A 15,358-nucleotide genomic window follows, 5' to 3' on the forward strand; every position below is an offset into this window, starting at 1 on the left:
TCACCCATCAGCGTATTTATATGCTCAAAATGGTCACAGTCAGTTATAAAGCTGCTTACAAACCTTGAAGGCGACATTGATAATACCATTACGTCAAATTCCCGACGGAAACACATCGTTAAAGTTACTGACAGAAGGATGAGTCATCACCAAGATAAGATTACACATTGGAAAGATTGAGACATGCAGGGGAATGCAGATGATCGTTGGAGAATGGTCAAAAGCACGTGAAGTGCAAACCTTCAAACAATCTCTCAGTACACATCTCCGCTTACCAAGCACAAAGCACCATGCATTTTCGGATTACAATTTACAACATCGTCCATTCTGTGCCTCCACCCTTGCTCTATGCTGCAATGACCGATCGAGAGGTCGTGGTTATCTGATTGTGACGGGTATCTGTCTGTTCATCGTCTTTCGTTTGTTTAGAGGTACGGAGTGTCTTCTCCTCGTCAATATTTCTAGATCGCTTAGTCGAAACCTCCTCCTTCACCTCGATCTCTGGCTCACGGCCACGCTTGACGCCTACAACTGGCTGATCCGGAGTATCTGCTAATCGAGCGACTAACTTGTATCCGCCCTGGACTCGTCCGTGCCGTAGATCCTCCAAGCCCTTTTCTATTCCGTATAAACCTCCTTCGACGAGACGTATCCGAGCAGGGGTCAGCAGCTTGTTCTGCAGAAGCTGGTCAAACCGATGCAGCAAGGCTTCACTATATTCGGGATGACCGTAGAAAGTGGTTGAAAAGCTAATACGTAATGTGTCAACTTTCCGAACGCTGTCTGTCGAGTCCAGAGCTTCCTTGGGCGATCCAGCTAAAGGTACCAGTCTGGATGGTGCTTCCTCGTCCGTGACCGGTGTTAAACCCCACTTCTTCCGCCAAGCTGATGAGCCTTGTAGTACCTGATGGCATAGCGTGGCTGTTGTGCTGCCGACGTTGTCAATGGCGATTTTTACCTGTTCAATCTCCCCTATCAGTCCTCAATATTCTTCCTGATATACCGCTACAAGCTCACATGATCATCCGTCTCCTCCCTGATCTTGTCTACCAGCTCAACAGGATCCGACCACCTATCCAGGACCACATCCGCTCCTAAAGACTTGATATATTCATGATTCACAGGCGAGGCAGAGCAGATTATTCGATATCCCAGTATTGTGGCCAGCTCGATGAGATACACCCCTGTTATTCCCGAACCACCCCATATCAACATCCAAGGGGCATCACTCTTTCGCTCTTTCTTCTGGGTAACTGAAAGCGAGTCCAGTGGGATCCCTAAAGTCTTGAACAGAGCCACTCCAGCGGTGATCAGGCCAGTGCCGAGAGTTGCAGCTTCTTCATCCGCCAAATGATCCGGGGTGTGGCCCACTTCCGACGCTGCATGGACGGAGTATTCCTGGAATGCGCCTGTATGCGATGCGGACGAGTTGGCACAGAACCACACCTGCGAGGGTGATATGTCAGCGAGAAGAACCTCAATGTGCTCTGGGAAGCCGAGTAACTCACCCGGTCACCCGGTTTGAACACTTTCACCTCACTACCCACACCGACAATCTCTCCAGCTCCGTCTCTGCCCATGACCTTGGCTTCTTCACCTATGCCATACTTGGAAGCTACTCCCTGCCAGTCGAACGGATTCAGCGCCACGTAAGAAGTTTTGATGAGAACTTGATGATCACCTAGCGTCGGGAGGGAGTGTGAGTGTGATAGTTGCCATGGACTCTGCCCTTTCGGAGGAATACGAGCGAGCAGAGCACGATGCACCGAGCGGCGAGGATGGGTGTGATGTGGCTTCGGAGCTTGAACGGTGCTCATTTTGTGAGGTCTTCGAGAGGTAACACGATGTGAAGTGTTATGGATTTTACACAAATTTTAGATTCTTTTGATGCTGCAAGATACCATACATCTTGTAACCTCCAGTATACCGACTCCATGATGCTTGGTAATCTCCCTATCAGCGTAGGAAGTGATCAGCCAGACCTAGATGGCATAACCGAATCGAATCGTCACATCCAGATAGATCCGCCATTGCGATAGATCGCGTCATCTTCGGTCGAATCCGAGACTCACCATTCGGCCGTCATTGTATGTGATATCTTCTGGGGCATGTTGCCAGTTGACAGAGTGGATTTCGTGTTAAGGGGCATGCATATGTTGCATGCTTGGAAGGTCCTTACAATCTCACGTCAACGCTGCGAGAGCAAGCCGAGGGACCCTGTCGCCATGTCAAGTTCGCTCACAAAGCTCAACCAGCATTTATCCGAGACCCAGATGTAAGCAGTGTCTCGTTGATGACCCAAGATATGCATTTCTCTTACATCTATGGAAGACATCTACAACGTATCTATTCCCTCAACGCCCTAGCCCTCTTCGCTGGTCGTTCCCCATCCACCTCCTCACCATTCGTCACCGCTCCGTTTGCCCTCTCTTTCAAGGCCTTCTTCACCCCTGGGATGATGTATCTACCGTAATCCAATGCGTCGTGATAATTGTCATACCCTCTGATAGAAATCAATTCACATCCCAAATCCACATAATCCAATATCGAATCGATGAGGATTTGAGGGGATCCAACCAGAGCAGTGGAAGCACCCCTCGCTCCCGTAGCGGTTACAGTAGGGTACCACAGCGCTCTATCTTGCACTTCACCTTTCTTAGCGATTTCGAGCAGTCTCTGAGAACCGACGTTCTGAGGACCTTTGTCGTTGTTGGGGTAGATTGGTGCGCCGCCTCGGTTCGATTTGAGTAGGTCCAAGATTCGGTGAGCCTTCGCCCAAGCCAATTCCTCCGTTTCAGCTACGATTGGTCTGAAGGTCACCCAGATTTTTGGTCTGTCGCTGGGCGCTCTACCCGCCGCATCTGCCGCAGCGTATATCCTATCAATCTGCTCCTTCGTCTCCTTCAATGGCTCACCCCATAACCCAAAGATATCTGCTAAAGCTCCACCGATCCTATAAGCTTCGGGGGAAGATCCACCGACGGACACTGGGATAGTACCGTTGACAGGTTTGACGTTGTTTCGGAAATCTTTGAATGTGTAGTACTTCCCTTCCCAGTTTATAGGTTCGGATGACGTCCAAGCCTTTCTGAGAATCTTGATATACTCTTCTTGTCGAGCGTATCTCTCGTCCTTACTTAAGAAGTCCCCTTCCCTTGCCTGTTCTACATCGTCTCCACCAGCGATAAAGTGTACCACCACTCTACCACCTGACAGTTGATCCAGCGTAGCGAGCTGCTTAGCAGCGACAGTAGGGTACATTGTGTTAGGTCGCAGGGCGATGATGATCTTCAGCTTCTTGGTGACGGCTGCGACGGTAGCTCCGAGAGTGAAGGGGTCGAAGCTGGATGAGCCGTAGGGTATGAGGGTATAGTTGAAGTCATTGTCATCAAGAGCTCGAGCGTATTTCACGAGGAAGTCCGGGTCGACAGGTGCGCCGGGGATAGGAGCGAGCTCGGTGGAAGCGTTGGGGAAGGTGACACTGATGAATTCGGTGGGCATTGTGAGGGAGGTGTTTTGGGGTTGTGGTTTGGTAGGTTTTGGTCGGATAGTGTGGACATCGTGGGCATCAGTGGACTATTTTGCCATATATATGTATGCAAACCTATCCGGCTTATTGATATATTGTACTAGCCAGATCACGCAATATGTCCAGAGTCAAGTCGGTCGATTAGCTTGGTAATCAGTCGGTAAAACCCGATCCACTGGAGATGTCGCCATCGTTCTCACATTCTTTGCTCTGTCGTGCTTGCTTCATTCGGGGATTCTAGGATGAGGCTTACAGGACCTTGCAGTTCCTCATGTGCCTGACCTGTGTTGCAGGTGGTCCAGCTTATCGTGTATGTGCAAGATATCAAAAGTACGAGTTGCGGACAACCGAGACTGGTTGAATTGTCAATCTCATCTTATCGCGTCATATCTTCCGGATATGTTGTGATCGCGCATTTTTCAAAAATCAGCCTCGTATGAACGGAGTGATCCGCCACTGTGATAGACATGGACGATAGTGGACCAGGAAGTGATAGTGCAGACGATGTAGATGGACGAGTAAAGGAAGTCGAGGCCAGTCACTGGCAGTGGTAGTACAGAATACATAGCAGAACAGGTAGGTACATAAGACGAAATAGTCGTGCCCAACATGTACGTGCTTATATGTGTGTTATGTGGGAACATATGGACGGGGGCACTGGGTGGATGAATGCGGGTGTCTGCAGTATTAATCCTGCTACTAGTAGCAGATCGTGAAGATCAGCATGGTCAGACGATTGGTTGTGATTAACCGCGGACCCACCTCCATCACCCTAAAACTGCTCATTCTCCGCCCAGTCCTTAATATCAAACCCATCTTCCTCTCCTACACCAGCACCTGCACCCTCATCACCACCCGAGGCCATATCCACATCCATCCCCCAGCCACCCAAACTTCCAACCGGAGCAGACATGGTTTTTCCAAAACCCAACTTCCTAGCGCCTGGCAGACCTCTAAGCTCCCTGGCGTTGACTCCCTTGAAGGCACTTGGGAAAGCTTTTGATGTAGACCCCGTCGGACCGAACAGTTCGGGATGAGTCATAGCTGGTGATTTGAATACTGATGGGAAGTCTGAAGCGTTGCTTGTGAATGTTGCTGTAGGTGCCGCCGCAGGGGTATCGTCTTCATCTTCATCTCCAATTTCAGTCTCAGTGTCACTCGTAGGTTCGGCTGGTGATGACCTCCTCTTTCTAGCTGCTGTCAAGTGAGTCGGTTCTCGTGTCTGTCCACTGTTTGACGAAGAAGGGAAGAGCGGTTCATCATTCTCCTCTTCAACTTCGCCATTCTCGTTAAACTTCAATCTCCTATTTCTACCTCTTGGAGACAACGACAGTCCATCCACATTCTTGTTCTCGTCTGATCCACCCGAATAGAAGGGTTGAAGTTCCCTTGAGCGTAGGGCTTCTTTACTGAATATGCCGTGAGCGTGCGACATCGCGTCTAGGGCTGTTGTGAAGCCTGCATTGGGGAGTGCTGAGGATGTGAGGACGTGTGATGGGACGGATTGGGTTCGTTCGAATGCTCGGTGGGTTGCATGGCCCATTGCGACGTCTGCGGTGAAGTCAAGAACACACAGTTAGCAATCAGCGTATCACAACGTTTGATTGCACTTGGTGTGAAAGGCTGTTTTGGTACTATTTGTCCGTCGTTCCGTACGGTCGTATTGCATGCCACTGCGATTATATGAGGCCCGGATCTGACGTTCCTTGCCAGACCCTCTCACTCAAGTTGCGACTAAGAACATCTGAAGGGGAAGATAGGTTACCACTCACTCTGCCTACCCCTTCTTCCTACATTCTGTAGCGCTGCCTGTAGATCAGGTGATATACCATGTTTCTCCCCATAAAACTCTGTGGTAGACGGTACTGAGCTGGTGGGTCTCAGTTGTCTCTTCGCTGGTGGTGGGGGCACGACGAATCCATCGTTATCAGTCGAAGCGGAGGGAGCGGACATGGTGGAGAGGGGGCTACGGTCTGTCTACAATGAAAGTAGTTGTGGTATTTCCGGAAGGCGAGGTGGTTATTATAGTGGTGAGATGTATTTCCTTGACTGGCTGTATCGTGAGCTCTCTCAATGTTGTTGTCCATCTCCCTCCTTGTTTTTTCCCATCTCCCTCATCCTCCTCTCTCTTCACGCGACGCGTTCTTGGCTGAATGAAAATCACATGGCGACCACATGGTTCTGGGTGGCGACGAATGACCAACATGCGTCATCAACGGGTGGATGGATGATGAACGACGATTGATGGGAATGATTAACGTACTGTATATACAACTACTTCATCTCCTATCTCACCTTGACTGTCATCCAAGAGACACATCACTGTATCTCGCATAGACTGATAGATCATAGATACATAGACACTCGCACATTCCCCTCCTGGCCATCCTCCTCATGTCACACTCCACCACTCCATCTCTAGCATCGGGTTCCTCAGGTCCCTCCACCCACATCGCTACTCCCGTACCCACCGAGAGGATATGTACCGATCAGCATGCGTTGTATTGCTTCGACGTGCTTGTAGCTCATTTCGAGGGTAGGGAACCTATGGATCCGCCATTCCAGAATAAAGATGAGAAGTAGTGAGTACATGGTTGATCATATAATATTGATCTTGCCGATGGCAGCTCTTAGTGCAATTTATCCTTCCGATCTAGTAATCCACAGAGGACGAGACTGATGCTGGCTACCCTAGCGCTCTTTTCGTGACATGGAATACCACTGCCCATCTACGATCGAATAAGAAACCTGCTCTGAGAGGTTGTATAGGCAACTTTACACCGATGAAGCTGGCCGATGGGTTGAGGGAGTATGCGTTGGTGAGGTGTGTATAATCTTCTATCCTTACTTGGTTTGACGATGTATTGGAAACTAAGAAGCTGATCGAGTCATATTCCTTGGCTGAAGCGCCCTTGAAGACCATCGGTTCTCACCTATCAAAGCCAGCGAAATACCTCATCTGTCATGCAAGTGAGTGTGACCAACTCTTCTCTCTCTTCATCAGCGTTCGTGCCATTACTCAGCCTGACCGCTCTCCCACCCCTCTCAGCGTATCCCTTCTCACACCCATGACACCCATATCCTCCCCCCTAGACTGGACACCAGGTCGACACGGCATTCACATCTCTTTCACTCATCCCTCCACGCTCCGTCCCCTCTCTGCGACTTACCTACCAGAGATCTGCACAGACCAAGGCTGGACGCGAGAAGAGACAGTGCTATCAGCGATTCAGAAAGCAGGGTACAGGCAGAAGATCGTAGTTGGCGATGTGGTCTGGCAGAGCCTTAAAGTCAAGATATACGGGAGTGAGAAGGCTACGACGACTTGGGAGAGCTATACCAAGTGGCCGAAAGGGACTGGCGGGAAGTTGAAGAAGGGGAAGAAGTAGGGATGATTGGCCCTGAAGATAATCGTTAAGGATGGTCAGCTATTGTCCTGGTTGAGTTATACGAGGGAACGGACGTTCTGGACTTTTACTGTTTTTCTGTAGTATACCTGTAGCTATATCATCGATATATTGTATTTATGCGGATACCCTATGTCACTGCAGTCCCCACGAAAACGCATCAGCTATACCAGAGTGTCTTCAAGGACATCTCACCGTCAAGTGCATGCCAATTCGTTCATGTATGCATTCAAGTGTCATTACGTTTTCATGTGTAGGTACAACTTTCTTTCGATAAATCATCATTCCATCTCTTGCTTCACCAACCTCGCTCGTTTGTTTGGCGGTTCATCCTCGTTCTCGCCAAGATCATTCCCATCGAGAGATTCAAGTTCGTCGTCGATCTCTACCTTGCAGTGTGCGTCTGTCACCTCTACCTCTTGGTCTTCCTTGGGAATTGGCGGTTTGACATATGGGTATTCCTTTTTCACTCTGTCGATACAGTCCCACACTGTTCTCTCCCAGTCTTTCCACTCCTGGAGGGACTACAAAGTCAAGGTAGTCCATGTCAGCTTATGATCTCGACTGAGCTGCGATGGCAAATGGGAGCGACAAGGCAACGGCATTCATGAAATTTCACGGCTGCAACCATAAGCCCACCACTCACCTCTTCCGCACCCTCCCTGATCGAGCTCTCCCTCTCCCACGTGTCTTCCGCTGGGGTATACCCTTTCCACCTAACCCTATACCAACCATCTTTCAACTTTGCCCCTTGTCTCCTAGTAACGATCTTCTCCACCTCATATACATCTTCTTCTCTATCCTCCACATGTCCCAGCTTCCTAGATATCTCATCGAGATCGTCTTTGTATATAACCTTGCTTGTCGATTTCATCCATCTCTCCTCTACGCACCAATGCGGTTCGTGCGTATCATCCGTCATCTCTCTATCGTACTGCGGATCAGGCAACTGCGAGAGATTCCCATACCCCTTCCTCTCGTACGCGTCCACATAACGATGACACCAGCACAGCGCATTTTCAATGTCCAATACCCTCATTCCAGGTCTCAGTCCCAGCTCATCGGCTTGAGGTGGATCCTCACCGATCCTAGCCCAGTATTTCCACTGATTCTCATATAACCATATTAACCCTGCCTCCTCCATCGCTATATTGTTGATCACGCTTTTCCCACCGAACATCCTCCTAAGGAAGGATCGCGGTCCAGGTCCACATGTCGCAAAGTTCCGGTAATACCATGTGAAGTTTGACGTATCATTCAGGAAACAGATCACGTTCAATGATAAGAACCCGCCGAAAGTAGGAATCGTCTGAAGTAGGTAGCTTGCGTCGACGGCGTAGGAACATTCCGTCAATTTGGAAGGTAAAGAAGTCGACATCATCGCTAGGACTAGTCTCAGACTGGCCGCGAAATGGGCCATGTCCTTATTACGATTCCTGTTGTCTGTGAAGTATATTGTGGGCGGTACGATCTGAAATCCACCGTAGTAGATCCTCTTCTTCTCCACCATCGACATACGATACAATACCGCTTCGTACGCTGGCATATCCGTAAGATAGTGTTTCCATGTTGGTAGACCACCAGTCGCGACTTTGCAGAGCTCGGACCAGGTGGATTCGCTGTAGAACATGCAGTAGAGGAAGAGGCGGACTGTGTGGGCGAGCGAGACGATAATTAGAATGAATCCCGAGAGACATTTCGTAGAGAGGACTATTGTGTACAACAGAACAGACAGGATGAGAAACCAATTCGCACTCACAGCAAACCTCCTCAGGAGACTGATCCCCTCTCCCAATGATATTCTCCTTGATATTCTTCGAACTAGGATCCAACTGCCTAAACACATTCCCAATATGCCTCCTCGACATGGTATCGTCCTCCGTCAACTGATCTCGCGTTACACCCTCCCTACGTCGATTATACATCTTATGTCTCTCTGCGCAGAACCTGAAGAACAGGTAGACCCAGTGATTGTCCACTGTCGTTTGGACGGGTTGATACCCCTGAGGAAGGAGGGTGGCGGGTTCTTTCATTGGGTTGATACGAGGGGTGGACTTGCTTTTGATTTGGTGGTTGGGATCCCTTGTAGTCTGAGTTTGATCGGTTGAGTCGGGCGAGTTTTGCAGTGTCGGTTGATTGACCTCCTCTGGAAGGGCAGTATCACTCTGTGGTATGCCTTCACCTTCGTGTGCCCGGTCATTTTGGTCTAAAAGAACAGTTTCAGCCTGTATTTGCGTCTCTTGGGCTTCCTTCTCCTGCTCCTTCGTCTTCCTTGGTCTTCCCCTGGGCCGTTTGATTGATTTTGGAGTCGAGTTCGGTACGCTAGGTTGCTTCAGCGTCTCTGTGTTCTTGGCAGTCTGACTCGATGATGATGATTTGGATGTAGTCGTTGGGATGATGATCGAGACAAAACTTGTATCGTCCGTTTGTGTCCCCTGAGATACCATCTTGCTTCGTCTGTTCCTCCCTCTCTTCACTACTCCCGCTCTTACTTCTCTACCCGACGCTGAGGCTATCGACGAAGGCGGTACCGCTGCTGTTGATGCCGGCACCGATGTCATTCTTTCGGTCCTGCTTGGAAAGGTGATTGATCCTCCCTCTCCCAGATTCCCTTCTACACCTTCATCCGCGGATATCAACTCATCTTCTTCCTCTGATTCCAGCTTGTCCTTATCCGTCTCCTTTAATAGCGGGGTGTCATGGTCGTAAGAGTTCAAGGAGCAGAGATCGTCATTCTCGTGAGCCGATGGGGTGGGATACGGGACTCTTGAGGATCCGAGATCTAGGTCATCATGAGCTCGTTTACCTGAATCACACCCACCGCAGATTAGTGAGCAGTAAAGGGCATAGAGCATGCAACGTACCAGTCGAGGATATCGCTGCTGCTCTCTTTTGGGTGGTTCGAGCCATCCCGTTACGTTCTCATTGCAAGATCCAGCATCGAGTCGGTGTAGTGTGAAGAGTGTAGTGAAGACATGTCAGAATTGAGAGATGAGAGTGTGTCGTATTGATTTCTCGAGTTTAGACTCCGTACTCATTCCCATACCTATTCGTCAGTCATCATGGGCATCATGAAAAGATCTATCAAGAAGACGAAAGAGGCTGAGGACCTCTTGGAGACTTGAGCATGGACGACGTGCTATGAGACAAATATACATGTACATTGGGTTCATAGGTCATTCCTGTCGAATACATTATACAAAGTCATTCCGAAGATAGCTAGGTTACATTATCGTTTCCTTCATATACCACTTTGGATCCACATCCCACAGTCTCATATCCAGCTCCGTGACAATCTCATTACGGACTATACTCCTCGACTCTCTTCTTGCTAGGCTCCGGTGTCAAACTCCTCACACTTCGGGGCGTGTCACTCCTACTCCTACTATCCACCGAATCTGCTCTGGGACTCTTAGGCGGTGGTGATCTAGAATCAGACGAGTACCTTCTCCTTCTCGAAGGCGGCGAGATAGACCTCGAGTCAGGTGATCTGGCTCTTCTGGGTGGTGGTGAGCGGGACAGTGACTCCGAAAGTCTACCGCGAGGAGGGGAAGAGCTATACCTTCGAGCTGCCCGAGGCGGTGGGGATGGCGAGGCTCTGCGACGAGGTGGTGGGGATCGTGAGTCGGAAGGTGATCGTGGTCGTCTTGAAGGGGGTGATCGGGAGTCGGAGGGTGATCGTCTCCTTCTAGCAGGTGGGGGTGAACGTGAGTCCGATGGAGATCGATTGCGTCGTCGAGGTGGAGAGTCGTCCCGTGCTCGACGTGGTGGCGAATCATCTCTCCTCCTTCTAGGAGGTGACTCATCCCTCGGTTTAGGCCTCGAAGCTTCTTGTTGTCTACCTCAACCCATCATAAGCATTTTCACTTACAGTCCTCAAAAGCACAACTGTCAGACTCACCTCTTATACTCCTCTCTCCTCCTCAACCTCTCCTTCTCCTCCCACTCCTTCTTCCTCTTCTCAGCGTCCCTCTCCCTCTGCAAAGCAGCCTCGACCCTCGCCCTATCCCTCTCCTCCCTCTCTGCCAACCTCGCTGCGCGCTCTTCCTCCGTCTCACGCTGGAAAGCTTTCCCCTCTACGTGATTTATCGATACCCCCAAAGCACGCTGCATACGCGACATCTCGGCTTCTTTCGCTGCTGCGATGGAGTGCGAGTCGGTGGGTCGACTACGGGGACCTGGTAAGTTCGCAGAAGAGAGTTTGGAACGGAGTGCTTCGCAGGCTTCGTCGATTGCGTCTTCGTCGAGGCTGTAGCGTATCAGAGCGGGTCAGCTGAAGTCTGCATAGGCGATTCCCAAATATCAAAACACAGAAAAATCAATGATGACGCAAGAACAGTCGAAGAAAGAATGATCTTCTCATTGAAAGAATGTATGATAGCCACGGGCCGCAAGTCTCATTTTAATTATTCAAACGAGAGAAATGCGGACTTAAAGACTACCTCCCTATATGATTTTGTTATTCGCAACGTTGATAATATCATCCGGTGTCCTGTGAAGGTTTGGAGAGGTACCGAATGCTTCATAATTGCGGTGGGTGGGTGACGGATGGGGAACAGATAATGATGGATGGAGACGATAGGTCCACAAGCTGGAAAAGAGCAGATCACTAGGAAGGGAAGGATTCATCCATGGTCGATGATCAAAGTCACAGGCTTCTGCACTTGTGATCGATTCTGACGTTCAAAGAGAGACCCCACACTCACCCTTTCTCCTCCAATTCATCCCTCAACTCCATAACCTTGACCTCTACCCTCCTCTTCCTCTCGTGCTCCAATATGCCCTGATCCGGCGCTCTATGCACGGGTGGACCCTTGGCATCATCGTAATCCCCATATCTGCTTCCCCCGTATGGTCCTGAGGGTGGTCCATCTCGTATTTTCAGATGAGCTGTGTTCCTCGAGACATAGCCGTTGGTTCCACTACGATTACAGTGGTCAGCGGATGTTGAGTGCAATACGGTCCTTGATTTCGAATTTTTCTTGAGTTGTAAATGGTTGCTCAGCTCACCTTCCTCTGGCGGATGGGATACCTACACCTCCGTTCATTGTGTGGATGTTGTTTTAGGGATGATGGTTGATAGAAGGATGAAGGATGAAAGCAGAAAGAAGAAGGTGAGATGCAGAGAATTGTGATTATATGGTGAGAGTGATTTATATATGTATGGGCGGGAATATCCAGTGTGCAGTGAATGTGGCACTTTTCATTCTGTATACGATTAAATCATCATAGTATCATCCATCTCCCCATGAGTCTGTGCAACTCTGCTGAATGCAAAACAAAAGACCACTCAGCCTCAGCGGGATGCAGCAAGACGATGTCAGGAGCAGGAGCAATACATGAAGCAAATATACAACCATGATAAGATAATACAACTACATTACGACATATACACTTGCACTTACAATAGTTCAGATCGAGTTCCATTCATCACTGGTCGCAGCCACACTATGGTTCTGACCCTTCTTTCGATGACGCAGACGTAGGCGTCGGCGGCGATACATTCTCCAGACCTAGAGTATTATGCGTACTAGTCAGAGGGGTTGGCGCGCTCATCTTCCTGAATCGCATCTGAGGGTCCACGCCTATCATGGGCGATTTGACCCGCATCGGTGCGGACGAGGAGGATTTAGTGTTGTTAAGGGATGGTTTTTCTTCTGCCAAGTCGTCGATGGAGGCATCAGCTCAACTATGCTTCTGGCTGTGTGTGTCCTAAACACTCACCCGAGGCAGATCCCCTGTGGCCCATACTCATGGTCTTCTCCGATGCCACCTTACCCGCCGTACTGCTCCTTCTTCTACCTTTCTCATGAGCCCTTACGGTATCGTCCACACCCATCATCCTTCCTTCGCTAATTACGTTGACATGTTTGTGGTTACTATCCAGTAAAAACAATATGATCGCTCCGATGGTACTTGTAATCATACCCGTGATAGTCGTTATGAGATGTAATCTCTTCGCGAGGGGGACGAACGATTCGACTAAATCTCGGATATCAATCACATCTCGGACGTGAGTTGCCTTGCCTAATGAAGATTACAGGGTATGAGCGATCCCAGCACAAAGCTTCCATAAGACTGGAGGTGCCGAGGTGATGAAGAGTGTGTTTGCGTGTTGAAAATAATCGGCGTAGTTGACCAACTCACCAACCTCGTTAAACTGAATCATCGTGTTCACCCTCAACTCCCAATCCAACCAACAATCCACGAAATCCTCCTTCATACACCTGAATATCCTCTTGGCGAAGGACGGTACGGGTATAGCGGGTATACCGATGCCGAGTATTGGACTTTGAGATTTCTTACTCCGATTTTGATTTTGAGGATGATGTTTGAAATGAGGATTGGGCGTCTTGGGATGGAAGTATGCTGATGGATGGGATGTGGATGGCGTGGTCTTGGTAGGTGTCCGATAGGTTGGGAAGAGCGATAGACGGACGACGCTGTGTTGTAGATTGTTAGGATCCAGACTATCCCAGGAGATGATGATGGCACGGCGAATCAACTCACTGTTCAATCATCGCCAGATAGTGGCCATCTACAATCGACGTTGGGATCAGCTCTCTTCGCAGAGTGAATTTGAGTCCACTATAACCTACCATAACATTCCATCTCGCCTATCTCCTTACAATCCGCCGTAACATCCCACAACTTCCACCAACCCTCGTAATTCTTACTCCCATCGTTACTCATTCGGTCCTTGGTTGCTGAATCAAGATGCGTCTTCTTAGGTTGATGGTTGTCCGCGCCCATACCCAGTCCTAATCCCAAGAGCCGTTCTTCCTCCCCAGGTGATTTGGGCAGACTGACCGTATTGGACATCTTCGACTTCCCTTCTTTCGTAGAGATGTGCAGATCGCTGTGCGGATCGTCACTATTATCAAGTAACGTTTCTCTGATACTTGAGTTTGCCTCTTTCAGATGGAACATGATGGCTGAGGGCCTAATACTGGGTAGATAGACTGTGCCGAAAACGTGTAAGAGGGCGAAGTGCATCAATAGGGATTCTCTTGACGTGAGGTGAACGAGCGGTTGGTCGTACACTGTGCGATGCCATCGTATTAGCGCTGCACACGATAGTTGAGCAAAGACTCAGTCGTGAATGCGTAATAAATGGTGATTGATAGAGAGGTTTGAGCAAGAGAAACAGATCAACCCACCACAATCACTCTCAAACCATCTCTCCACAACCCTCCTAACCTGCCTCACCTCCTCTTTCAACGTCAACTCGATCCTCTTCACTTGCAAGTCCTCTTTACCCCTATATAACACTCTGTGAATCTCCACCAACGCGTCCATCTTTGAATTAGCCAAAGACGATGACGGTGATGGTGGGCAGAGTGAGCTCCTATCGTCTGGCACCGTTCCTTCCTGGTGCTGAATATCTGTTGAAGTTCCCGCTACGTTGTGCGCTGCTTTTATATTGGGGTCAGGCGAAGTAAGATCGTTCACTCCAACTTCGCTATGGTGATGATCAATCTGATACAGCTCCAACGCAGATCTCAAATTACTTATCGACGCTTTCGATCTACTTCGACCAGCGTACAGCGCATCTTTCGACGACGAGCTGCTCTCCGCAGATGCATTGGTATCCGACTGAGCTCTTGAATGAACCCTTGACAGAGGGTATACCGGCGAGTTGGTCGCGGATGGGAGATAAAATCGAGGTGGGTTGTTGCTGTTCATCCTGGATGATGATCCGATGTTCAATGATGAGATAGGGGACGATTCGGTCGGTGAGAGAGATAGGGCGTTGAGCAGGTTGGTTGGTGTTGGTGTCATGATGGGGTATGTTACATGATCAATCGATGTGCGGATGATATGGATGAGATGGTGATGAAATGAAATGAATCGGATTTGAGATGAGATGATGGATGGATGAACCTGTTGATAACAGTGTCGTTGTTTAATGACGAGTATAAGTAGAGTAGTGCGTGGTCACTCTCCTCTGCTCTTACCATATATACTCATACTACTGCTATCTCGACTAGATCAAGATATATACTGCATGGGATGGACAGGATGGGCAAAGGTGTATATTCATGCATGTATCTCTTCTCTCTCTGGAATCATCGTTGAGCCATAGACAATCAACAACATCCACAAGCTAATTCAACTAAGATTCATGATTCCCATTTCATTCCATTCAGATCTTCTGGGATCCACATTCGATTCCAGCAGATCACGGCAGGATACCTCTTCTGTGGGTCTGATGCGATGACTGTTCCAGAAGAGTGCATCTATTCGTGGGCTCAAGCAGAGGCAGACAGACCAAACCGAATGAAAAGGGGCAAGAGATGGTGGGGAAATCGTTGAGAAGACGACAATTAATCGCCCTTCGGTCTTGGGCTACCATCACCTCGCCCTTCTACTCAAGCATTCCATTCCTTGTCAACGTCCACTTCACACGCAGCACTCTTAG

At 49.2% G+C, this 15,358-nt stretch overlaps 7 protein-coding genes across 7 annotated transcripts; 1 reads left to right on the plus strand and 6 right to left on the minus strand.

The window, feature by feature from the left end:
- Positions 1 to 346: 346 nt before the first annotated feature.
- On the minus strand, positions 347 to 1,817 carry I302_104673 (uncharacterized protein; the record flags this gene model as incomplete). Its single annotated transcript, XM_019195826.1, has 3 exons — positions 347 to 958; positions 1,018 to 1,446; positions 1,509 to 1,817. The coding sequence occupies 3 exons, from the start codon at positions 1,815 to 1,817 to the stop codon at positions 347 to 349; spliced, it is 1,350 nt and encodes a 449-aa protein (XP_019042649.1).
- Positions 1,818 to 2,346: 529 nt separating this feature from the next.
- I302_104674 (uncharacterized protein) lies at positions 2,347 to 3,501 on the minus strand (the record flags this gene model as incomplete). The annotated part of the gene is made up of 1 exon (XM_019195825.1): positions 2,347 to 3,501. One exon carries the CDS (start codon positions 3,499 to 3,501, stop codon positions 2,347 to 2,349), a length of 1,155 nt encoding a protein of 384 aa, XP_019042648.1.
- Positions 3,502 to 4,301: 800 nt separating this feature from the next.
- I302_104675 (uncharacterized protein) lies at positions 4,302 to 5,482 on the minus strand (the record flags this gene model as incomplete). The annotated part of the gene is made up of 2 exons (XM_019195824.1): positions 4,302 to 5,080; positions 5,302 to 5,482. The coding sequence occupies 2 exons, from the start codon at positions 5,480 to 5,482 to the stop codon at positions 4,302 to 4,304; spliced, it is 960 nt and encodes a 319-aa protein (XP_019042647.1).
- Positions 5,483 to 5,923: 441 nt separating this feature from the next.
- I302_104676 (uncharacterized protein) lies at positions 5,924 to 6,918 on the plus strand (the record flags this gene model as incomplete). Its single annotated transcript, XM_019195823.1, has 4 exons — positions 5,924 to 6,111; positions 6,225 to 6,353; positions 6,437 to 6,499; positions 6,579 to 6,918. The coding sequence occupies 4 exons, from the start codon at positions 5,924 to 5,926 to the stop codon at positions 6,916 to 6,918; spliced, it is 720 nt and encodes a 239-aa protein (XP_019042646.1).
- A 299-nt stretch (positions 6,919 to 7,217) lies between these two features.
- I302_104677 (uncharacterized protein) lies at positions 7,218 to 9,846 on the minus strand (the record flags this gene model as incomplete). The annotated part of the gene is made up of 4 exons (XM_019195822.1): positions 7,218 to 7,460; positions 7,583 to 8,586; positions 8,696 to 9,742; positions 9,801 to 9,846. 4 exons carry the CDS (start codon positions 9,844 to 9,846, stop codon positions 7,218 to 7,220), a joined length of 2,340 nt encoding a protein of 779 aa, XP_019042645.1.
- A 390-nt stretch (positions 9,847 to 10,236) lies between these two features.
- I302_104678 (uncharacterized protein) lies at positions 10,237 to 11,984 on the minus strand (the record flags this gene model as incomplete). Its single annotated transcript, XM_019195821.1, has 4 exons — positions 10,237 to 10,774; positions 10,838 to 11,185; positions 11,643 to 11,858; positions 11,947 to 11,984. The coding sequence occupies 4 exons, from the start codon at positions 11,982 to 11,984 to the stop codon at positions 10,237 to 10,239; spliced, it is 1,140 nt and encodes a 379-aa protein (XP_019042644.1).
- A 400-nt stretch (positions 11,985 to 12,384) lies between these two features.
- I302_104679 (uncharacterized protein) lies at positions 12,385 to 14,718 on the minus strand (the record flags this gene model as incomplete). The annotated part of the gene is made up of 6 exons (XM_019195820.1): positions 12,385 to 12,593; positions 12,661 to 12,963; positions 13,084 to 13,379; positions 13,447 to 13,474; positions 13,536 to 13,979; positions 14,097 to 14,718. 6 exons carry the CDS (start codon positions 14,716 to 14,718, stop codon positions 12,385 to 12,387), a joined length of 1,902 nt encoding a protein of 633 aa, XP_019042643.1.
- Positions 14,719 to 15,358: the final 640 nt, after the last annotated feature.

Source organism: Kwoniella bestiolae, chromosome 3, assembly GCF_000512585.2.
Source record: "Kwoniella bestiolae CBS 10118 chromosome 3, complete sequence".
Lineage (NCBI taxonomy): Eukaryota > Fungi > Basidiomycota > Tremellomycetes > Tremellales > Cryptococcaceae > Kwoniella > Kwoniella bestiolae.